This window comes from Caretta caretta, chromosome 15, assembly GCF_965140235.1.
Source record: "Caretta caretta isolate rCarCar2 chromosome 15, rCarCar1.hap1, whole genome shotgun sequence".
In the NCBI taxonomy this organism is placed as follows: Eukaryota; Metazoa; Chordata; order Testudines; family Cheloniidae; genus Caretta; species Caretta caretta.
The window spans coordinates 2,512,916-2,536,081 of NC_134220.1; the positions used below are offsets into that span (position 1 = coordinate 2,512,916).

Here is a 23,166-nt window from a genome sequence, read left to right on the forward strand (position 1 = left end):
CCGGCTGGGCTTTGTCTCATAGCACCCATAGCCCAGCAGTGGTGAGGGGCACAAGGCCGTTTGGCAGACAGACAAACAGCGCCAGAGGATAGTCTGTGGCAGAGTGCACAGCCCCTTTCCCATCAGCCCGGGAGTACTCCAGCTTTCCAGGCCCGGGGAGCCAACAGGTCATAGCTCTGGGTGAGGGGCCCTGGGCCCTGAGCCAGTCAAGAGGGTCATAGGAAGTCTCTCCTGGACTCTAATCCCAGCACGGCATCCTGACCTGCCGGGAGTTAAGCTGGGATAAGGCTGAGAGCTCCCTGGGCTGATGTTAACCTCTTAGGCATTGTGATACCTATGCTTAGATGCTGCCACCAAAGCATTCATTTAGCCAGCACTGTGGAAAATGCCAGGGACCTAAGGGTTAACGCTTGGCTTGGTACTTTAGGGGTTTAGCATTAGGCAGGAGTGCGCTATTTATATACTTGCATGTGTGCCAGTTAGGGGCTCTTAGCCACCCCTTTGCTATGCCTGCAGAGCTCCTCTTAACACAAAAAGAAAAGGAGGACTTGTGGCACCTTAGAGACTAACCAATTTATTTGAGCATGAGCTTTCGTGAGCTACATCCAATGAAGTGAGCTGTAGCTCACGAAAGCTCATGCCCAATAAATTGGTTAGTCTCTAAGGTGCCACAAGTCCTCCTTTTCTTTTTGCGAATACAGACTAACACGGCTGTTACTCTGAAACCTCTTAACACAGTAACACGGGCACGAGTCCCATGTGCCAGGGGCTGCAACTGCGAGCATTGTACATTTCAGCTTGCATATTGCAGCTACCACATGTATGCACTTGTGGATTTCTGCAGAGATAGGTGTACTGAGTGAAATGGTTAATACCACTCAGCATGGGCCTAATTTTGCTCCCACTGGTCAACTATCCAAAGTCAGTCTCACCTATTGATTACAGATTTTCACTTTGTCAAAACCAGACTGCTTTAGGGCATCTCCATTTGGGCATCCAGAAACTGAGGCACCCAAAGTTAGGTCTGGTTGGAAAATGTTTTTTTCTACCTTTGGAAAATTTTGATTTTTCACAAAAAATTCAGTTACTGAAATATTTCAAATCAGAAATGGTGCCTCATGGGAGCTGTAGTTTGGCTGTGGCGTGCTCCCAATCTTCTGTATAGGATGAGCTCCCTGGTCAAACTACATTTCCCATGATGCACCAGTCTCCCCTCTTGGTCAGGAGAGGCAGTTGTATCATGGGGCGGGGGGGGTTCCCTGGCCATGGTGCATTATGGGAGATATAGTCCAGCTGGGGAGCCTGGCCCATAAAGGAGAATGGGAACGTGAGGCAAATGAACTACAATTCCCTTGACACACTGAAGCAGCATTTCCAAACTGAAATATTTTGGTTTTAGGGCATTTGGCTTTTTGATGAAAATCAGAATTTTCATGGAAATCAAACCCTTTTTGTGGAAAATTTTTAATCAAAAATTCCAATTTTCTATTGAAAAGTAGTTTTCAACCATCCCATCCCCAAAAATCACTAGTCACTGAAAATTTTGACCGGTATTTTTAACATTAGAAAATTGAAATAAATTGGTTATGGTGTATCTGTTTACTGTATGGAATCAGGATTGCTTGACTGCGTGTCATAGCCCGTACACTGTTTATTTTCAACAAGATTCTCTTGTGGTAGCTCAAGCAACAGGGCCCCTTGGTGTAGGAGGATGTGCTGTGTGTATGGATTTGCTAAGTCATTTAATAGCTGCCATGGTGCACGGGAGTTTCTGCTGTCCATGAAACAGGTACACTGAGTGGCTTGTTATAATTGGTCAACATGGGGACCATGAAGGGTAAATATTTTACCAGCACCCCCTCCCTTCTATTGACAGGTACGATCATATTTACAGTATCCTTGCCCTGATGGGATGTAGGATCTAAAAGGGAAGGGCAGGAGAAGCCCCACCCTGGCGTTTCTAGGGTTGCCAACCCTCCCGGTTTCACCGGGAGTCTCCCAGAATCATGCTCTATCTCCTGAAGGCTACTGAAGCCAAACCAGGAGATTTTAGGCCGCTAAAAGTCTGGCGGTGCAGCAGGGCTTAGCCAGTCTCCCTGCCTGCCCTGGCCCCATGCTGGTCCCGGAAGCAGACAGCAGGTCCCTGCGGCCCCTGGGGTGGGGACAGGGGGTCTCTGCACACTGCCTACGCCCTGAGCGCCGACCCTGCAGCTCCCATTGGCCGGGAACAGCAGTTAATGGGAGCTGCGGGGGCGGTGCTTGAAGGCGGGGCAGCACCCGGAGCCCCCTACCCCCACCCCAGAAGCCACAGGGGCCTGCTGGCCACTTCCAGGAGTGGTGTGCGGAGGGGGCAGCGTGCAGAGCCCCCCCCAGCCCCGCTTATCTCGGGCAGCTCCCGTTCGACAGTGCAGTGGGGCTAAGGCAGGCTCCACCACGCAGCTCCCATTGGCCGCAGTGCCCAGCCAATGGGAGCTGCGGAGTCAGTGCTCGGGGTATGGGCAGCGCCCGGAGACCCCCTGCCCCCACCCCAGGGGCCGCAGGGACGTTCCAGCTGCTTCTGGGACCGGTGCAGGGCCAGGGCAGGCAGGCAGCCTGGCTTAGCCCCGCTGTGCTGCTGCCCAGGAGCCACACAAAGTCAGAGCCACCTGGCCGGAGCCCGCACCCCTCACCCCCACCTGCACCCCTCCCACACCCCAGCCCTGAGCCCCCTCCAGCACCCAAACTGCCTCCCAGAGCCTGCACCCTGCACCCCAACCCCCTGCCCCAGGCTTAGCCTGGAACCCCCTCCCATACTCTGAACCCCTAAGTCCCAGCCTAGAGCTTGCACCCCCAGTTGGAGCCCTCCCCCTCACCCCCTGCCCGGCCCAGTGAAAGTGGGTGAGGGTGGGGGAGAGTGAGCAACGGAGGGAGAGGAGATGGAGTGAGCAGGGCAGGGCCGCAGAGAAGGGGAAGGATAGGGGCAGGGCTTCGGGGCAGGGGCAGGGCAAGAGTGTTGGGTTATGTGATTGGACAGGAGGCAGCCCTAGGAGTTTCATAGAATCATAGAATATCAGGGTTGGAAGGGACCTCAGGAGGTCATCTAGTCCAACCCCCTGCTCAAAGCAGGACCAATCCCCAACTAAATCATCCCAGCCAGGGCTTTGTCAAGCCTGACCTTAAAAACCTCCAAGGAAGGCGATTCCACCACCTCCCTAGGTAACGCATTCCAGTGTTTCACCATCCTCCTAGTGAAAAAGTGTTTCCTAATATCCAAACTAAACCTCCCCCACTGCAACTTGAGACCATTGCTCCTTGTTCTGTCGTCTGCTACCACTGAGAACAGTCTAGATCCATCCTCTTTGGAACCCCTTTTCAGGTAGTTGAAAGCAGCTATCAAATCCCTTCTCATTTTTCTCTTCTGCAGACTAAACAATCCCAGTTCCCTCAGCCTCTCCTCATAAGTCATGTGTCCCAGCCCCCTAATCATTTTTGTTGCCCTCCGCTGGACTCTTTCCAATTCAGAATCATAGCACTGGAAGGGATCTTAAAAAGTCATCTAGTCCAGTCCTCTGCCTCATGGCAGGACTAAGCATTATCTAGACCATCCCTGACAGGTGTTTGTCTAACCTGCTCTTATGATGGAGATTCCACAACCTCCCTGAGCAATTTATTCCAGTGCTTAACCACCCTGACAGTTGGGAAGTTTTTCCTAATGTCCAACCTAAACCGCCCTTGCTGCAATTTAAACCCATTGCTTCTTGTCCTATCCTCAGAGGTTAAGGAGAACAACTTTTCTCCCTCCTCCTTGTAACAACCTTTTACACACTTGAAAACTGTTCTCATGTCCCCTCTCGGTCTTCTCTTCTCCAGACTAAACAAACAATTTTTTTAATCTTTCCTCTTAGGTCAGGTTTCAGAGGAACAGCCGTGTTAGTCTGTATTCGCAAAAAGAAAAGGAGTACTTGTGGCACCTTAGAGACTAACCAATTTATTTGAGCATGAGCTTTCGTGAGCTACAGCTCACTTCATCAGATGTATACCGTGGAAGGTCGCTATCTTAAAACAAAAAAACTTCAAATCCAGACTCCAGCGAGAAACTGCTGAATTGGAATTCATTTGCAAATTGGATACTATTAATTTAGGCTTAAATAGAGACTGGGAGTGGCTAAGTCATTATGCAAGGTAGCCTGTTTCCTCTTGTTTTTTCCTACCCCCCCAGATGTTCTGGTTTAACTTGGATTTAAACTTGGAGAGTGGTCAGTTTAGATGAGCTATTACCAGCAGGAGAGTGAGTTTGTGTGTGTATGGGGGTGGGGGGGATGTGAGAAAACCTGGATCTATGCAGGAAATAACCCGACTTGATTATGTAAAGAGTTGTCACTTTGGCTGGGCTAGCACCAGCAGGAGAGTGAATTTGTGTGGGGGGGTGGAGGGTGAGAAAACCTGGATTTGTGCTGGAAATGGCCCACCTGTTGATCACTTTAGATAAGCTATTACCAGCAGGACAGTGGGGTGGGAGGAGGTATTGTTTCATATTCTCTGTGTGTATATAAAGTCTGCTGCAGTTTCCACGGTAAACATCTGATGAAGTGAGCTGTAGCTCACGAAAGCTCATGCTCAAATAAATTGGTTAGTCTCTAAGGTGCCACAAGTACTCCTTTCCTCTTAGGTCAGGTTTTCTAGACCTTTAATCATTTTTGTTGCTCTTCTCTGGACCTTTTCCAGTTTGTCCACATCTTTCCTGAAATGTGGCACCCAGAACTGGACACAATACTCCAGTTGTGGCCTAACCAGCCGCAGAGTAGAGCGGAAGAATTACTTCTCATGTCTTGCATAAAACACTCCTGCTAATACATCCCCAGAAGGATGTTTGCTTTTTTTGCAACAGCATTACACTATTGACACATATTTAGCTTGTGGTCCACTCTGACCCCCAGATCCCTTTCTGCAGTATTCCTTCCTAGGCAGTCATTTCACATTTTGTATGTGTGGAACTGATTGTTCCTTCCTAAGTGGAGTACTTTGCATTTGTCCTTATTGAATTTCATCCTATTTACTTCAGACCGTTTCTTGAGTTTGTCCAGATCATTTTGAATTTTAATCCTATCGTCCAAAGTACTTGCAACCCCTCCCAGCTTGGTATCATCCACAAACTTTATAAGTGTACGCTCTATGCCATTATCTAAATCATTGATGAAGATATTGAACAGAACCGGACCCAGAGCTGACCCCTGCGGGACCTCAATCATTATGTCCTTCCAGCATGACTGTGAACCACTGATAACTACTCCCTGGGAACAGTTTTCTAACCAGTTTTGCACCCAACTTATTTTAGCTCCATCTAGGTTGCATTTCCCTAGTTTGAGAATATCATATGAGACAGTATCAAAAGCTTTACTAAAGTCAAGATATACCATGTCTACCTTTTCCCCACAATCCACAAGGCTTGTTACCCTGTCAAAGAAAGGTATCAGATTGCTTTGACACAATTTGTTCTTGACAAATCCATGCTGACTGTGACTGTATCACTTTATTATTTTCTAGGTGTTTGCAAATTGGTTGCTTAATTATTTGCTCCATTATCTTTTCGGGTACAGAAGTTAAGCTGGTCTGTAATTCCCCGGGTTGTCCTTATTTCCCTTTTTACAGATTGGCACTATAATTGCCCTTTTCCAGTCTTCTGGAAATTTTTATAGGACTCTGTTTTGATTTTTGGATCATTGACGATCTCCTGATTAAGTCAGGGTGCTCTCTTGCCAGACTTCCTATCCTTCCTATGCAGTGGGATAGTTTGCTCTTGTGCCCTTAATAATGTCTCTTTGAAAAACTGACAACTGTCTTCAATTGTTTTTCCCCTTAAATTTGCTTCCCATGGGGTCTTACCTACCAACTCCCTGAGTTTGCTAACATCTGCCTTCTTGAAATCCAGTGTCTTTACTTTGCTGTTCTCCCTCCCACCATTCCTTAGAATCATGAACTCCACCATTTTGTGATCACTTTCACCCAAGCTGCCTTCCACTTTCAAATTCTCAACCAGTTCTTCCCTGTTTGTCAAAATCAAATCTAGAACAGCCTCTCCTCTAGTAGCTTTCTGCACCTTCTGAAATAAAAAATTGTCTCCAATACATTCCAAGAACTTGTTGGATAATCTGTGCCCTGCTGGGTTGTTTTCCCAAGAGACGTCTGGGGAGTCGAAGGCCCCCATCACCACCAAGTCCTGGGCTTTGGATGATTTTGTTAGTTGTTTAAAAAAAGCCTCCTCCACCTCTTCTTCCTGGCTAGGGGGTCTGTAGGAGACCCCGACCGTGACCTCACCCTTGGTTTTTACCCCTTTTATCCTGACCCAGAGACTTTCAAGAAGCCTGTCTCCTATTTCCATCTCCACCCCAGTCCAAGTGTATACATTTTCAATATATAAGGTAACACCTTTTCCCTTTTTCCCCTGCCTGTCCTTCCTGAGCAAGCTGTACCCTTCTCTACCAATATTCCAGTCAAGCGTGTTATCCCACCAAGTCTCTGTGATGCCAACTATGTCACAGGTGTGTTTATTTACTACCATTTTGAGTTCTTCCTGCTTATTCCCCATACTTCTCGCATTAGTATACAGACATCTAAGATACTGATTTGATTCCCCCCCAGTTCTGTCTTGTCTCTCCTTTATCCCTGCTATAAGAGCCCATGCTCCCCCGAAATTCAGAACCTTCTTCCAGCTCTCCATGTTCTTGACTTACCTGTGGGCTTTGGTCACCTGCCCCGTTTGAACTAGTTTAAAGCCCTTCTCACTAGGTTAGCCAGTCTGTATCCAAATACGCTCTTCCCCTTCTTCGATAGGTGGACCCCATCTCTGCTTATCAGTCCTTCTTCCTGGAACAGCATCCCATGGTCAAGGAAGCTGAAGCCCTCCTGGCAACACCATCCTCGCAGCCAGGCATTCACCTCCAGGATGCATCTGTCTCTGCCTGGGCCCCCTATCCTTGACCAGAAGGATGGAAGAGAACAGCACCTGCACCCCCAAGTCCCTCACCCTCCCTCCCAGAGCCCTGGAGTCACTTCTGATCTGCTGAGGGTCATACCTCACAGTATCATTAGTGCCCTCATGGATGAGTAGCATGGGGTAGTAGTCAGAGGGCCGGATGATCCTCGACAATCCCTCCATAACATCTTGGATACCGGCCCCTGGGGCTAGTGATGGGGAGTGGAAGGGCTGCTATGTGCCTTGGAGTGGGGTTCTGAACTTTTTCCTTTCTGAGGCCCCCAACATGCTATAAAAATTCCACAGCCCACCCGTGCCACAACCATTGGTTTTCTGCATATAAAAGCCAGGGCCGACGTTATTGCCTCGGGCCCCACACCACAGGGGCTCCCACGAAGCTAAGTTGCTCAGGCTTCAGCTTCAGCCCCAGGTGCTGGGGCTCAGTGCCCTAGGGTTCAGCCTCATGCGGTGGGGCTTTGGCTTTCTGACCTGGGCCCCAGCAAGTCTCACACTGGCCCTGCTTGGCAGGCCCCTGAAACCTGCTTGTGGCCCCCCTGGGGGCTCCGAACTCCTGGGTGAGAACTGCTGCCTTGGAGGGTACATATTTCTCTCTGTGGCTGGGTGAACCCGTGCTGGGCATGTGCCTGCATGTGCATCAGTGGCAGATTGAGATCCAGACCTGGATTTTAACCCTGCCCTCCTCTCCGGTAGATCAGGGTTCTTTGCATCCTGGGGCTTTGCTCAAGCCCTCTCTCCACAATAGTCCTAGAGCTTGTCTACACTACAAAATTAGGTCGACTTAAGTTAGGCCGACCTCCAGCCTCGCCAGTAATCCAGTGGGCTGTTGGTTTCCTCCTTCTGCCGGTGGTGCGCATCCTCCCCAGGAGCACTCGCACAGACTGAAGCAGCACACCGTGGGGAACTGACCGCTGCACGGGGCTCACAGCTGGAGCCCCCCCTCCCCCCCGGGGTGACAGCCCGAGCTGCGAGCCCATGGCTACGCAGTTTTGCAGCAGGGAGTCTACCAGCAGGGCAAATGGCATGCGTGGGCATTTCACAGCTGCCTCCAGCTCAGAGCAGCAAGGGCTCACAGCTGGAGCCCTAGGTTCCCTGCTGTGAATCGAGCCCCCCATGATCGCAGCTGAGAGTCTGTGAAGAGCAGGAGCGTTGTGCAAAGCTCTGGCCGGCTGGAGAGTGTCTGTTGCTCTCTGGCCAGCCCCAGGGGCAGTAACTGCCATGCTGGGCTCCTTCAGGCTTCCCATCAGCCCTGAGTGGGACGATGGGGGGCGGTGCTGCCCGCTGCACTGGAGACGGGGGAAGCCAAGCCCAGCTCTCTGTGAAATCACCATCCATGCTACACAGCTGCCCCACAGCATGGGCTGGCGAGGCCTCCCTGTGCGGGCTGTGTCACACCCCCATCCCACCCACAGTGGGCAGCGGTGGCACCAGCACTTGTGGGGCATGTCGCCCAATCTCCAGAGGTGGGAGGACTCCCCAAACGGCTGGGCAGGGGAGCCGCTCATCACTGGAAACCCCTAAAATGTGAATGAGCTCTCCCGTGACATTTAATGATGAGCGGTGGAAGAGACCTTCAGGAGCTGATCTCGTTTGCACGGACACACCCACCCTGTCTAGGGGCTCAGCGAGATGGGACTGCTTTGCCCAAATGATCACTTTTGGCTGGCGTTGGATCCCCCAGTCTCCTTGTTATTGGAGCAAGAGTGATAAAGGACTGTTATCCTTGTTGTGTGAATCAAAGGCAGCAGAACTGTGCTTGGTATAGCCCAGGGGTCGGCAGCCTTTCAGACGTGGTGTGCCGAGTCTTCATTTATTCACTCTAATTGAAGGTTTCGCGTGCCAGTCATACATTTTAATGTTTTTAGAAGGTCTCTTTCTATAAGTCTATAATATATAACTAAACTAGTGTTATATGTAAAGTAAATAAGGTTTTCAAAATATTTAAGAAACTTCATTTAAAATTAAAATAAAATGCAGAGTCCCCCCGAACCGGTGGCCAAGACCCGGGCAGGGTGAGTGCCACGGAAAATCATCTTGCGTGCTGCCTTTGGCACGCGGGCCATAGGTGGCCTATCCGTGGTCTAGCCTGATGGAGGGACTCACCATCAACTAAATGGCACTCGCTAGGCAGGGGACATGGGTTGGTGGGACCTGAAGACATCCTGGTGGATTCGTGAGTGGTTGGCAGGATAGCCAGCAGAGAGGTGCAGTGTTTGACTGGTAGGGCAGCTGGTGGAAAGGCATAGTGATCAGCTGGTGAAGAAGAGCAGAGCGTGGATCAGCCGGCAGGGCCGCTGGGACGGAGGTGGGGCAAGCAGGTGGCTGGCAAAGAGGAGCTGTAGGCAAGTGCCTGGGCAGTGGAGCGAGTAATGTGCTTTCTAACCCCCCCACCCCCACCTCCACCTCGGGGTCTGAACTGACCAAGGGCAACAACTATGAGTGGGGTGCAGAGAAGGGACTGGCATGTTAAAGGGACTTTTGGTTGCTGGAGTTAAGAACCTGACAGAAAAGGACACTGCCCAACTTACTTGGGGGTGGGTCTTTTACTCATGGTTTATGTTTATGAACCACATTTGCAGTGTTTCCACAAATTAATGCCAGGTTACTTCCCTCCTTTTATTAAAAGTTTCTTTTCTGCACTCAGACTCTGTGCTTGCAAGAGGGGAAGTATTGCCTCTTACAGGGGGTGGTGTGTAATTGTCCCAGGTCACTGGGTGGGGGCTCGAGCTGGTTTTGTGTTGCATTGTTGAAGAGAAACCCCTAGATATTGAACCCGGCCCTTGTTGCTGCCAGTTCCAACGGGCAGCAGGTTACACATGCAAGCTTGGAGACTTCCTGCTGAAGTGCGTAACAATCAGCTGCACTGATCTTCTCTGTAGAGCAAAGGCATCACCCTTCCTGAACTGAACTCCCCATGTCCAACCTTCTGCTGGCATCAGTCCAACGCAGTCAATAGAGCTGGGCTAGCCAGGAACTTGGCCCCAAAACACCTGGCCCAGTGTAACCTGGGCTGGATCCCTGGGCTCTTAGCTTGTTCCAAACCCTGGAAGGGACATCCCCAGGACATCAGAACTGCCTTCTTCCCACCCTGGACTCTGCAGCTCAGAGCCTCATGCCCCTCGCTCCTGCCTCTCTCCCCCTTACCAGGAGGCTGGAAACTGACAAAGGGGAGACCGTGGAGAGGTGAGGGAGAGTTCCAAACTCCGATCTGGGACCGGGACAGCAGGGTCTCAGGTGGGTCTGGAGGGACGTTGGTGGAGCTGCAGGTCAGCTCGGGGAGCAGTGGTGGGGCTGGAAGTGCGGAAGGTGTTGCAGGGCAGGGTAGAGGCATTGGAGGGGGAGGAGGGATTGGGCAGTAGCACAGGACTGGGGAGCACCGGCAGAGTTACGTGGGAGAGGCCTCGCATCCGCTGACTGGCTCTCAGGGCCAGTAAGATTCCAGCACTAAATCCACCCTCCCAATCCCCAACCACAGCCATCCCCACTAAAGAGCCAGGGCCTGAATTCGCCCCCGCAGCCTGGCACCCACTGGTACTGTACACAGCTCATGGTGCTCTGAAGGGGAAACCCATGTGAGAGATGCCAGGGTCATGCAGGGCAAGGGCAGGCAAGGAGAGTGGCACACAAGAGGTTTGGGAAGGCAGGGACCATCCCTGCTGCTGCTGCTGAGCACTGCAGCTTTGGAACAGAGCCAGGGATGCCCTGGCAGCATGCCGTTGTGTGCTCTCAGCTCTCGGCTCACTGGCCTGAGCAGCCAGCACGGAGTTAGTCAGTCGGAGGAGCAAGAAGCAGATGGAAGCCCATCAGGAGTGTTCCTAACCATGTGTGCACACGCCCACACGCTCTGAGCACACACACAGAGAATGGACACAAGGGTCTCACACAGAGACACGTCCCCTCACTGAACTGCTACACCCATAAATTCAGTGCCTGGCATGTGCACAGTCGGGTGTGATCCCAGACGGGGGCACACTGGTGGTGGTGAAAGCTCCCTCATCTGGGTCACTTCAAACTGAGTAGGACAGAGCACTGGAGAACACCCCGGAGGGCTCACACCTGCCCTGCTCCCTCCCCCAAGAGATGAAATCCACGGGACCGCACTTTGCCATCTCTAATTCCTGTGACCAGTCACGTCAGTGTCTGCACCAGAATGCTGCTTCTGCCGAAGTAAGCGGCCTGCTCCCCGACATCACCTCTTCCCAACATCCACCGCAGGCGCAGGGCTTGTGTCGGTGCAGCTAGGGAGACACAGTGTCTGTGTAGACACTGCCTTGCTGTCATTCTTGGCGGTTTCACGCGCCCTAGCCCCGGGCTCACAGCTGAAGCTGCCGGTAGGCTCCCTGCTTGGCTCACAGCTTTCCCAGATGCCAGCCGTCCTGGAGCCCTCACTGGGGCTGGCTCTTCCCAGCCCCGGAGGTGTGGGATGGAAAGCTCGGAGAGCCACTGGGGTAGGGGCTCTACATCCTTCCCTCTCTCCCTGGGGAATTGCAATACAATGAGACCACATGGCAGTGAGGGGGTCCTGGTCCCCTTTCCTGCCCCCCCCCCCACCGAGCTGGCAGCCCTGCCCCGTGGTGGAGGTGGCTCCTAGCCTCTCTGCAAGGCTCCCAAGAAGCAATCCAGAAGCTTTACTCCACAGGGAGCAGGATCAGCCTTGCGGACATTTTGGCCCAGCCTCAAGATCCTGAGCTCTAATTAATACGACTGAGCACAGGGCTTAATTGAACACATGTCTGGGAAAGCTCTCTCACCCCACCGGGGGCTGGGCTCTTCATTACCAACCGCGCCTGGCCGCACTGACTGGGCCTGGGCACCATGCCCGCCTGCTGCTGGGCGCTAGCCAGAGGGGAACAGCTAGCACAACCCAGCCCCGCATGGGCTTCCCCTTCCCCCAGGACTCCTGGCCCACAGCCTCAACGTTTGGCACAGGGGAAGGAGCAGGAGAGGGAGGGAGACAGGCCAACACACATGCCCTGTCTCTCGGGTGTTCAGCCTGAAAAGCAGAACAGATTGCTGTGGGTGGAAGGAGATCAGTGGATATTTGGGGAGTGGGGATGGGAGGGAGCCTGGCTCCTAGGGCAGAATGGACATGCTCTGGCTGTCATATAATGGATTGGTCCCTTCTCACCTGCAGGACTCAGAATGCCTCACCCAAGGAGAGAGGGGAAGATTTATTATCCTCAGTGCGCAGAGCCCAGAGGCTCCCTAGCAAGAGCTGTACACAACAGGTTAGGGGCTCAGGTCTCCTGACCACCAGCCCCATGCTGGGAGCCCTAGAACAAGGATGCCCCTCTAGGAACTCTGCCCCTCGAGCATTCCCTGGGGAGCTGCTTGCTTTCCCCCTCTATTCGTACTGCAGTCTCTCTCAGGCTCACTCCCACTAGATCCCTAGCCTCAGGTACAGGCAAACCCACCAGCCAGTGCAGCTTCCCCCAAAGCCCCTCCTCACCTGGCTTGTCTCCATCAGCCAGAGGGGCATACCGCTGTTCTCTGCTGGCCTGGGATGCCCAGCACCCACTGCAGGAGCTGGTGGGACCCTCACTGAGTTCAGGGGGAATCATTTGTATCCTGTGCTATGAGATGGAATCCCCTGCAGCCTGAGTCTGCTGCCAGCCTTGATGTAACAAGGGCATCAATGGGCACACAGGATCTGGGTCAGGGATCCTCTTTCTGAGGGTCTGACAGAGAGAGGGGCTCTCTGCTGGTCTGACCATGGGGCATGCTCCATTAGCTAATACTCTGAATGCAGGAGTGGTCACCTTTAGATTCTGGGCTGGATTTCTGCACTCTCTTGGAAGGGATTCTGGCATCACCCCTGGAAAGGTACGATGCTCTGGGAAACAACATCACTAATTTCACCTCCGCTCCCCTCTCCCTCTCTTGGAGCAGTGGTTACCGAAGGTGTGGCTTAGCTTTCTGGGCACTACCTTCCAACAACTAAACGTGCTTTCTGCTTCACTTCTCTTGTCTCTGCTTCAGGGTTCCTGCCCTCCCGGTTAAGAATCTGAATGGAACTGGACCAGTCCATCCTGCCCTGGCAGGTAAGAGCAGCTGGAATTCCCCCAGCTCTGTGCAGCTGTCCACTCCTGGGTATAACACTGCCCAGTGAGATGGTACTTACTTATCATGGTGAGTGTGGATGGATGGATGGATGGATGGGTATGCCGGATGGCTGGCTGGTTGGGTATGCTGGATGGATGGATGGATGGATGGATGGATGGATGGATGGATGGATGGATGGTACAACCTATCCATCTCACTTCAAAGTGAAGGGACAATTTCAGCATTTGAGGTCAGTCTCACAGACTGCAGGAGATCCTGTTCCATGCTGGGATTGTTGCCGCTCAGTGGGGAGGTAATCACCCAGCCCCCTAAGTGTCTGCACTTGGCCTTACTGTTACCCTTATCATCACTCTGTGACACAGGTATGACAGGCATTTTGATGTGTGCTGCTGGGCTGCCTGTATGCCTGACCCGGGCCCCGAAGCCCATCCTACACCCTCCGCCCGTGAACAAGGGCGACATCAAGCCAGTGCCCGGGATCAATGGCATCTGCAGGAAAACCAAGAAGAAGCACCTCAAAAAGAGTAAGAGACAGCACCCTCTCTCCAGCCCACAGAGCCACAAGCCCTGGCCTCCATCCTGGCAATCCCAGTGCTGGGATCTAGCTGGGAGCATAATGACATGGAGAGGCCGGATAGCCATGCCAAGGCACAGTACAGCCTGGAGCAGATCACCTCCACCCCTGAGTCTCTCCTGACGCCAAGCCCCGCTGATATCCCAGTCCTGGGCTTCTTTGCCAAACTGGGCTCTTTAAACTAGCAGAGAAAGGCGGAACTAGAACCTATGGCTGGAAGGTCAAGCCAAACAAATTCAGATTAGACACGAATATGTGACAGTGAGGGTGAGTAACCACTGGAACCAACTACCAAGGGAAGTGGTGGATTCTCCAGCTTGTGAGATCTACAACTCAAGACTGGGGCAGGTGCTTCAGCCAATCAAAGGCTATTGGGCTGAATCCAGGGGTAATGGCCTGTGAGCTGCAGGGGGTCAGACGAGATGATCTCATGATCCTGTCTGGTCTTGAGCTCTATGAACCTAAGACTGTTCTTACCTGCAAGCTGCTGCAACGGGGCTGTGGATTCGGTTAGCCCAGCAGAGCTCAGGGCGCCCGTGCTAGGTGCACAGATATAATGTCCTGGCCCAGAGAGCTTCCAATCTAAATAGACAAGACAGACAGGCGGTGGGAGGAGGGAGGGATTCTTTTTAGGGCCCTACCAAATTCACAGTCCATTTTGATCAATTTCACAGCCAGAGCAAGAAGGTACATGGCTGCTGGAGCCAGGTCGGAGCCCCTGGTGCCCCCAGCCCTCCCACCCCCTTCCAATAGCTAGATTTCACAGGGGGGGTCTGATTTCACAGCCCTTGCCGTTGAGGCCCAGACTCACTGCTTCTGTAATTCCGTGCCAGGGCAGTGGCCTAGGCTCCACCAGTTCTAGTCTCCCTAATGCGTGGGAGTCATGAGAGATTCGCCCGTCGGTTTACATCAGCGCAGAGTGTGCCAGGTGCCTCCTGAAAGGGCAGGGCGGGGCGGAGCAGCGAGCGGTCGAGCCCATCGTCCCGTCGCCTCCCTGAGACACACGGCCTCGGCTGCTGCTCCCCATCGTCTCCCCGAGAGACTGCTCCGGCCCAGCTGCGGCTTATAGAGGGCAGGCCCCCAATCCCATGTGACCGGGCGCCCAGTCACACGCCCCGAGGGCCAGACGCTGAGGGTATTGCTCAGACGCGTGCAGGCTGCACTCCCCCTCCCCACACACAATCCCAAACTCATGGGGCACAGTGACAGGCCAGCCCCTCGCCAGTGGTGAGCAAGCTTGGGGTGAGGAGGCCAGGTCCCGCAGGGAGACACGCAGCAACGTAGTTTGCCCTGCTTTAGCCCCTTGGATGCCGTGTCTGAGGTGAAGCGGGAGGGAGCCACGTGCTTCAGGGGACGCGGTGTGACCCACTCCTCACCCAGCTCTCGCTGTTCCAAAAACCACAGCAGCCTCTGTCCCCGGGGACCCGAGCCAGAGAGTGGAGCTCTGCACCATCCTGACTGGAGAATTTCATCCTGATTCTGCCTCTGAGCTGGGCCCCTAAGCCCTGAGCGGGGGGACTCCTGTCCTAGGGGGCAGGGGGATTCCCTCTTCATGCTCCCTCCTCCTGTGGCTTCCAAGAATGGACCCCCCCACCCCCACCCAGCTGATGAAAGGCTTTCCCACCCGCTCCAGCCAAGCCAGTTTCTGGGTCCGTCCGGTCCTCCTCCCCCCCGACCCTGATGTGGCTCTTAGCTGTGGAGCAAGGGGCCGCGTGCCCCAGCTGAGTGGGTGGCCCTGGGGCACTGTGGGCCATGAGGGTGCAATCTGACCCTCTGCTTCTCTGCTGGGGCAGGCAAGAACCCCGAGGATGTGGTGCGCCGGTACATCCAGAAGGTGAAGAGCCCGCCGGACGAGGTGAGCCCCTACGCATGGTTCTCACAGTAGCCCTGCCCTGGGGGCGGATGGGACCGGACAGTACCCAGGGCTGGGGCGCGGCATGGATGACTAGCCCCATGTGAGTGGCAGCCCCGCAGTGGCCTGTGAATACACTGTGAACTCTTGGGGACACAGTGACATACAACACACCTGGTATAAAACTCCAGCAGCAGGGACCCCAGCAGCTCCTCCGCCCACAGACACACACCTCACCTCTGCCACCCCCTTAACTCTGCCCCCCCTCAGGACACCAGCCAGGCAGCACCCCTTTCCCAAAATACCCCCTGGAGAACCCCCCGACTCCCCCAGGCCCTCCCGTCTCCACACTCCCCCAGTTTCCAGCTCCTTTGGCCCCGGGTTTCAACCACTTGCTGCTTCTGCACCAGTTCTGCAGTGACACTGAAGCCACTGAAGGGGACGGGACAAAGGGGTTCACTGCCCCATGCAGCTGGCCCCGGCCCTGGTGCAGTCCACGCCCGCTAAGGCTGAGACAGGCCAGTCCTCCATGAGAGCTGCCGGCCAGGGAGCAGGGCGGAGAGAGGCCAGTGGGAGGAGTGAAGGGCAGAGGCTGGGGGTGGAGGGAGAGAGGCCAACGGGAGCGAGTGGGGGAGCGGAGGGGCCAAGAGGACAGCGGGGGTAGGGGGGTCGGGCCAGAGGGGCGAAGGGGGCAGTGGAGGTGGGGGGGTGGGGCAGAGGGGGCGAGGAGACAGTGGGGTGCAGGGGTAGGGCCGAGGAGGCAGTGGGGGCACAGGGGTGAAGGGGGGCAGGGTAGTGGGGGCAGGGACAGGGCAAAGGAGCTGAGGGGGCAGTGGGGGCAGGGGTGGGGCCAAGGGGCAGTGGGGACAGGGGGGTTGGGGCAGTGGGGGCAGGGACAGGGCAAAGGGTCCAAGGGGCCAGTGGGGGCAGGGGTGGGGCCGAGGAGGCAGTTTGGGGAAGGGGGGTCGGGGCAGTGGGGGCAGAAGAATGGAGTGGGTGAGGAGCAGGGCAGGATGGTGGGGCAGGCAGATGTCGGGGCAGCCAGGCTGGGTGGCAGAGCAGGTGCCGTGGGAAGGATGTGTACCCAAAGGCTACAAAGGCGCCAGAGACCCAACCCTGCCGCCTGGCCCCTTGGGCAGGGGGGTGATGGTGGAACCAGCTGCTGGGCTCTGGGGGCCGGGGGGCGGGGGGTTGGTGCGGGGGCAGCTCAGCTCTGTTAACACCCCGCTCCCCGGCAGGACTGCACCATCTGCATGGAGAGGCTGGTGGCCTCGTCCGGCTACGAGGGCCTCCTCAGCCACAGGGGCGCCAAGCCGGAGCTGGTGGGCAAGCTGGGCAAGTGCGGGCACATGTACCACCTCCTCTGCCTGGTGGCCATGTACAACAACGGCAACAAGGTGAGAGCTGGGGCAGGGTGGGGACCTGCTGTCTCAGCCAGGGAGAGGTCCCTCCAGCAGAACCCCCTGGCAGGCAGCTGAGAGCCCCCTGTGCCCTCCCCTCCCTGATCACTTGACCCATCCCACGGCCCCGCAGGGACCTCACAACCAGCTCTGGGCCGTCAGCAGAGGCTCGGTCAGTTCCAGCCTTGGTGCCCCTCCAGGGCCTTCGGCACGCTTGCCCCGGAGCTGGGTTTGGCTGACACCCAGCCAGCGCCATGGAGCCGAACAGCCCTGCCTGCGGGAAGGATAGTGCCCTGCGACGGGAGACTCCCCCATTACCTGTCAAAACCCGGCTGCAGAAGGGCCCTGGAAGCTGCTCCCCCGCCGGCAGCCTGTTTGCAGCCGGTGCCCTGGAGCAGGATGCTCTGCCTGGCTGGCTGACCCTCCTCACCCTGTGCCTCTGCCCCCAAGGATGGCAGCCTGCAGTGCCCCACCTGCAAGGCCATCTATGGGGAGAAGACCGGGACCCAGCCCCCAGGGAAGATGGAGTTCCACATCATCCCACACTCGCTGCCAGGCTACACGGACTCCAGAACCATCCGCATCGTCTACGACATCCCCACGGGCATCCAGGTGAGCCGCCCAGGGACAGAGGAATCTCCGGGGGAAGCCAGTGCCTCCGTGGCCAGAAGAGTTGGAGTGTGCTCCCTCCCCCTCAGGAGATCCCCCACGTGGCTGAGCATGCCACATCCTCCTACCACTCCACCTGGCCCTGGGGGCAACTGATGGAGAGACTGAGGCCTCCTCTGCAGAGGCAGCCCAGGGTGTGACACCCCATGGATTTGGTGGTGGGTCTATGCCAGGCCCCATCTCCTATTCCTGGGTGGTGCGGTCGCTGGCCTCCCAGTAGCTGTGCCACGCCTTACCAGGCGGGATCTCGCTCAGACCCCTGCTGCCTGCAGGTTGGGCCCCATTGTCGGCCGACATGTCTCACTCTCAGCCCCCTCCAGCCGGGGCCCCCTGAGCAATGCAGGGGGCGTGGGCAGGCGTGCTGCCCTCTTTGGTCGAGCAGGGGGGTGACGCATTTCAGGCACAGCTGCTGGCTGCAGGATTTCCCCAGCGCCTGCTTTGTTCCCTGCCAGGGCCCAGAGCACCTGAACCCCGGAAAGAAGTTCACGGCCCGAGGCTTCCCCCGGCACTGCTACCTACCGGACAATGAGAAAGGCAGGAAGGTGAGTGACCTGCTCCCCACACCCCCTGGAGCCTCTCCTGCGCTAGAGAGATGTCCAGAGGAGGGCCGAGCCCTCAATAGCAATCAGGGAGCAGTGCCATAGACGCTCCCTATGGTGCTCTGGGGACGGAGGAGCAGGCAGGCCTCTCCCCTCTCAGGACATGCTGGCAGACTGGGGAGAGGATCTCAGCCCCAGAGCAGGGCGCTGTAGGCCAGCTGGGGCATGCCATGGCCAGGCAGGGTGTTTGACCTCCCTCTTGCCCCATAGGTTCTGAAGCTCCTGATTGTGGCATGGGACCGCCGGCTCATCTTCACCATCGGCACATCCAGCACGACGGGAGAGTGCGACACTGTGGTGTGGAACGAGATCCATCACAAGACAGAGTTTGGTTCCAACCTCACTGGCCATGGCTACCCCGACCCCAACTACCTGGACAATGTCCTGGCTGAGCTGATGGCCCAGGGGGTCTCGGAAGCCAACCTGAAGGACTGAGGAGGAGCTCCCACTCTCTGCTAGCGTGCTTCTCGGCAGCCAAACCCCGCCTGCGTCCGTGTGCGTTCGTGTGTGTCTCCGTGAGTCCGTCCTCCACCACCCCCATGTCCGGGAACCACCCGCCTTCCCAGAGCTCTCACTCTGCTTCCGCTGCCTTGACCTTCAGTAACCTTCAGACTGCAATGCTGGGCTTGGCTGGGCGGCCAGGGCACGTCACCCACCAGGCGGAGGGGCTCTCCCAGGAACCAATACTGTGTGCGGCCCTCAGACCTGCCAGCCGGCAAGCAGCAGGCCAGCAGGAGCTGTGTGAGTGACCAAGCAATGCAAAGCTGGGCTGATTCTTTTTTATACTCTTGGGAGCTGTGATATTTTCCCTGTTAGAGACCCCAGCCCACGCCTGACTGTACACACCCACGTCCCCTCCATAAAGCTCGCTCTCGCTGGAAATCCTGTACAATATCTACTAAAACACACGCACATAGCCAAAGGGGCAACTGCTGGCCAACTCTCCCACAGCTCCACTGCCACCACGTGTCCTGTCCGGTCTGGGCCAGCATCGTCTGGGTGAGCCACCTCCCCCCACAGCCACGGGGCACATTTGCCGTTGCTCCTCATTGCCGCCACTTGGAAAGGGAGGGGAAAGGGCCCAGGCTGGGGAAAGGGAACAGGCAGTGCACAGGAGAGAACTGCTCCCACAGCTGGGCAGGGATGGAAAATGAGGTGGCTCTTACTCCACTGACTTGGCAGGGGTTTTGCCCCTCCTGCGCTCCCAGCCCTGCATGCACTATCCCTGTCCCAGAGTGAGGGCTCCAAGCCTGGCAGGGGCGCAGGGATCAACCAGCGGGGTGACGGTAACGCTTAGCACTCTGCACTGCAGAGACACCAGCTAGCTAAGACCCGAGCCGGACGCCCCTTTTTGGCAGCCTCGCAGAAGTGGTTTATTTCCCCTTAAAGAAGAGGGGTGAAGCAGTCAACACCCAATCAGCAGCAAACAGACCTCTTGCCCGTGAGCCGCCACTGCCCTGATTGGTCCCTTCAGGCGGCACCAGCCAGGATTCAAAGGGCCACTTACGATTTTAAAAGCCACATGTGCAAACAGTGCATGGCTGATACCCGTGTGCCAGTGGAGATTGGCACACCTGCCTACCTGCATGCACGTGCCCTTTGCATGCGTGGCTTTAAAACCCCGGGCCTGGTTCTGGCTCGGGGGTTTGTTCCCCGTGTATGTAGCACCCCTTTAGCTGGAAAATAAACCTGCTCTTCCGGTTGGTGTCCCCCTGCTTGGCAAGTGCCTGCTCGTGCTGGAAAGGGTGTCCCGGTCACGGCCCCTTTCCCTGTGCACCTGCAGCCTCTCCGCCTGAAGCCATCGGGTGGGCTTGCCCAAGGGCACTAGCTCCTTGCTGGCGGGAGCTGCTTTGGGGCGTATGATCCACACGAACGGTGAGAGCAGGGCTAGCTGCTCAGGAGCCTCGTGGGGCAACCTTGGCTGGGTCACGCCCCCTTCTGTGCTGCCTGGTGGGGCCTCCGCTTTGCCCTGGGCTTTGGGCCTCCCAGGAGCTGGTTGAGCTCTGCGTAATGTGGGACTTAGCAGCAGCGGGAGATCACACCTTGCTGGGCTGCGCCCCTGTAGGGCATGGGAACGGTGTTGCCTAGACAGGCCCCTTAAACTCCCTGTTCCCTGCAGAGTGGCAAACAGATGCGGGTAGAAGAGGCAGGGGTCCCCCAGGCTCCCCACACGTGCCATGGAAGCAGCACGGCGCACACAGCGAGGCTGTCCCAATGGGCTGGAGTGCCCCCCTCAGCACACAAGGCAGCCCAAGGATCTCAGCCCAAGGGCCGATGGCATTGCAGCGGAGGGCTGGGGGGGGTGTCCTGTTCCTTTGGCAGGTGGGGACTGGCTGGCTGGGTGTGAGACATGAGAGAGAGGAGGCGAGAGGCTGAGGGGAGGAGGGAGTAGCCTTGGTGGGAGGAGGCAGAAAGCTGGGGAGGAGGAGGAAGGCTGGTGGCAGGGAGGAAGCCTGGAGGCAGGGGGGGAGGAAGGCTGGTGGCAGGGGAGGAGGAAGGCTGGAGGCAGGGGGGGAAGGCTGGAGGTGGGGGGAGGAGGAAGGTTAGAAGCGGGGGGGGGGAGGAAGGCTGGTGGCAGGGGAGGAGGAAGGCTGGTGTGGGGGAGGAAGGCTGGAGGGGTGGGGGAGGAAGGTTGTGGGGTGTAAGGGAGCAGTGAGGAGAGGGAGAAGGCTCTGAGTCTGGCAAGCTGGTGTCCATGGCCAGGGACTGGGTGCAGGCAGAGCCCCTCTGCTTCCTTGCTGTTGAGGAGCCGTTGGCCAGTGTGGCTGGTCCTGCCTCTCGCTGTCTGTCCTCCCACTGCCAGGCCCAGAGATCTGCAGAGAGGAGAGGGGCTCCAGACCCCAGTGTCTAGACAGGGCCCAGAGGGCACTGGAGGCTCCGGTATTCTCTGCTGTCATGCTTTGGCACACCCGCGTATGCTGAGCACACGCTTCCGTGGGGGCTGGCACCTCCCCAGGGCAGGGGACAACAAACCATCCTCTCCCGCAGGCCCAGCTGAGGGCACGCCGGGGTGAGCAGCTAGGGTCCCTACGGACATGCAGACCCTGCCCCCAATGCCCACATGCAGGCAGGAACCCCAGCACCCCCCCTTGCAGACACATTCCCCCCAGTGCCCACACTTGGGCAGGAACCCCAGCACACCCCCTTGCAGACACATGCCCCCCAGTGCCCACACTTGGGCAGGAACCCCAGCACACCCCCTTGCAGACACATGCCCCCCAGTGCCCACACTTGGGCAGGAACCCCAGCACACCCCCTTGCAGACACCCGCCGCCCAGTGCCCACACTTGGGCAGGAACCCCAGCACACCCCCTTGCAGACACATGCCCCCCAGTGCCCACACTTGGGCAGGAACCCCAGCACACCCCCTTGCAGACACCCGCCGCCCAGTGCCCACACTTGGGCAGGAACCCCAGCACCACCCCCTTGTGGATCCACATGTCCCCACTGCCCACACACACAGGCAGGCGCCCCAGCACCACCCCCTTGCAGACACCCGCCGCCCAGTGCCCACACTTGGGCAGGAACCCCAGCACACCCCCTTGCAGACACCCGCCGCCCAGTGCCCACACTTGGGCAGGAACCCCAGCACCACCCCCTTGTGGATCCACATGTCCCCACTGCCCACACACACAGGCAGGCGCCCCAGCACCCACCCCGCATGAACCCTCTCCCCAAGACCCCACATGACTTGGGCTCCTGTACAAATAACTAACAGCCATGGGACACGCCCAGCTCCCATCTCTCAGCACCCAGCCTCCCAGTCTCTGGTGCTCTTGCAGCAGGAGTCCCTGCTCTCGCCCGCCCTCTCAGCGGCCGTTGTGCCCGTCACCCTGGGGTACGACACCCAGGCCAACCATCCCTTGCCACAGCCACAGGCTGCCCTGGTGCTGCTTGTCATCCGCACATGGTTCGAAGTGCCCTGATGGCTCGTCCTGCCCCCACAGCGGAAAGCCCGAGGCAGCCAGCGGGTACCTGGCAGTGCCGGCCGCAGGGATGGGCCCCGCCGGCCCCCTGCAGCAATCAGCTCGTGCCCTCTGCTGAGCAGAGCGGGAGCCGTGCCTGGCACCTACATCTGAAAGGTGTACCAGGGCTCAACCGTGAAGCATCCGTCACCCAGCGGGACATTGGCGGGGTGTTTGAGCCGGCACCCTCCTCTGCTCAGGCAGGGCCCCGGGGGCAGGGCACTGAATAGCTCCTGCCCCATAGTGTCCCCTTTACTCCTGCAGCACAAAATCACACAGCCAGCCCACACTCAGGAGTCAGCCAGGCCAGAGAGCAGCTCTCACCCCACCATGAGAAATCTGGGCAGGGGTCTGTCCAGGGACCTGAGAGCAGCAAAATAGACACACACTGCATGCATGCAGCCTGCACGCTCGCACCCCCCTCTGCCACACATCCTGCTCCCCCACACACCATGCACATTGGACACCCACTGTAGACACACGCACTGCACGCACACCCGCCTCCCTCTCACGCACACACAGCACATGCAAACGTGCCTCTGACACACACACATCCTCAGTGTACACACCTTGTACACACACACATACGCCTAGCTCCCAGGCCATTAGGAAATTCCCTTCCCCCACCACCAAGGAGCGCATTGTCCATGTCCCTGCCCCAATGTGCCTGGCCCCAAAGAGCCTGCCCCATTGTCAGGCCTGGTGTCTGAGATATGGCCAACCTGTAACAGCATCAGCCCTGCAGCAGCTGCAGCTCCTCTGAGGCTGGTGTGGTACATGGGGCACTTCTCTGGTGCCCGCAGGCCTGTCACCAGCCCTGGCATAAGGAGAGGACTGGGTCACTCATCCAGGGAGCAGGCCAGCAGCCAGGGCAGGACCAAGGGGGCCAGCGGGGTGAGGCCCCCTTCCTGTGATTAAGTGAGGGGGAGGGGGTGTAACAGGTTAGACCTCGCTTCTGGGATGCCACTTGATGTACTGGGGTTTCACTGAGCCCCTCATGTTCCACCAGCCTGGATTCCCTCTCCCTGTTTTGCTGAATTAGTCTCTGGCATCTTGCAGCACACACAGGTAGGG

The 23,166-nt window shown here is 56.8% G+C and overlaps 1 protein-coding gene across 5 annotated transcripts in view; it reads left to right on the forward strand.

Annotated features, from left to right (window-relative positions):
• The window catches only part of DTX1 (deltex E3 ubiquitin ligase 1), a 124,075-nt gene extending 104,239 nt beyond the window's left edge, over nt 1-19,836 (forward strand). For all 5 annotated transcript variants that reach the window (XM_048822255.2, XM_048822252.2, XM_075120163.1 and 2 more), the window contains 7 exons: nt 12,950-13,011; nt 13,396-13,557; nt 15,401-15,462; nt 16,698-16,856; nt 17,310-17,471; nt 17,981-18,070; nt 18,338-19,836. In XM_048822255.2, the coding sequence (XP_048678212.2) occupies nt 12,950-13,011; nt 13,396-13,557; nt 15,401-15,462; nt 16,698-16,856; nt 17,310-17,471; nt 17,981-18,070; nt 18,338-18,562 (922 nt within the window). In that variant the 3' untranslated portion in view covers nt 18,563-19,836. The remainder of the gene's footprint in view (nt 1-12,949; nt 13,012-13,395; nt 13,558-15,400; nt 15,463-16,697; nt 16,857-17,309; nt 17,472-17,980; nt 18,071-18,337) is intronic.
• Nucleotides 19,837-23,166: the final 3,330 nt, after the last annotated feature.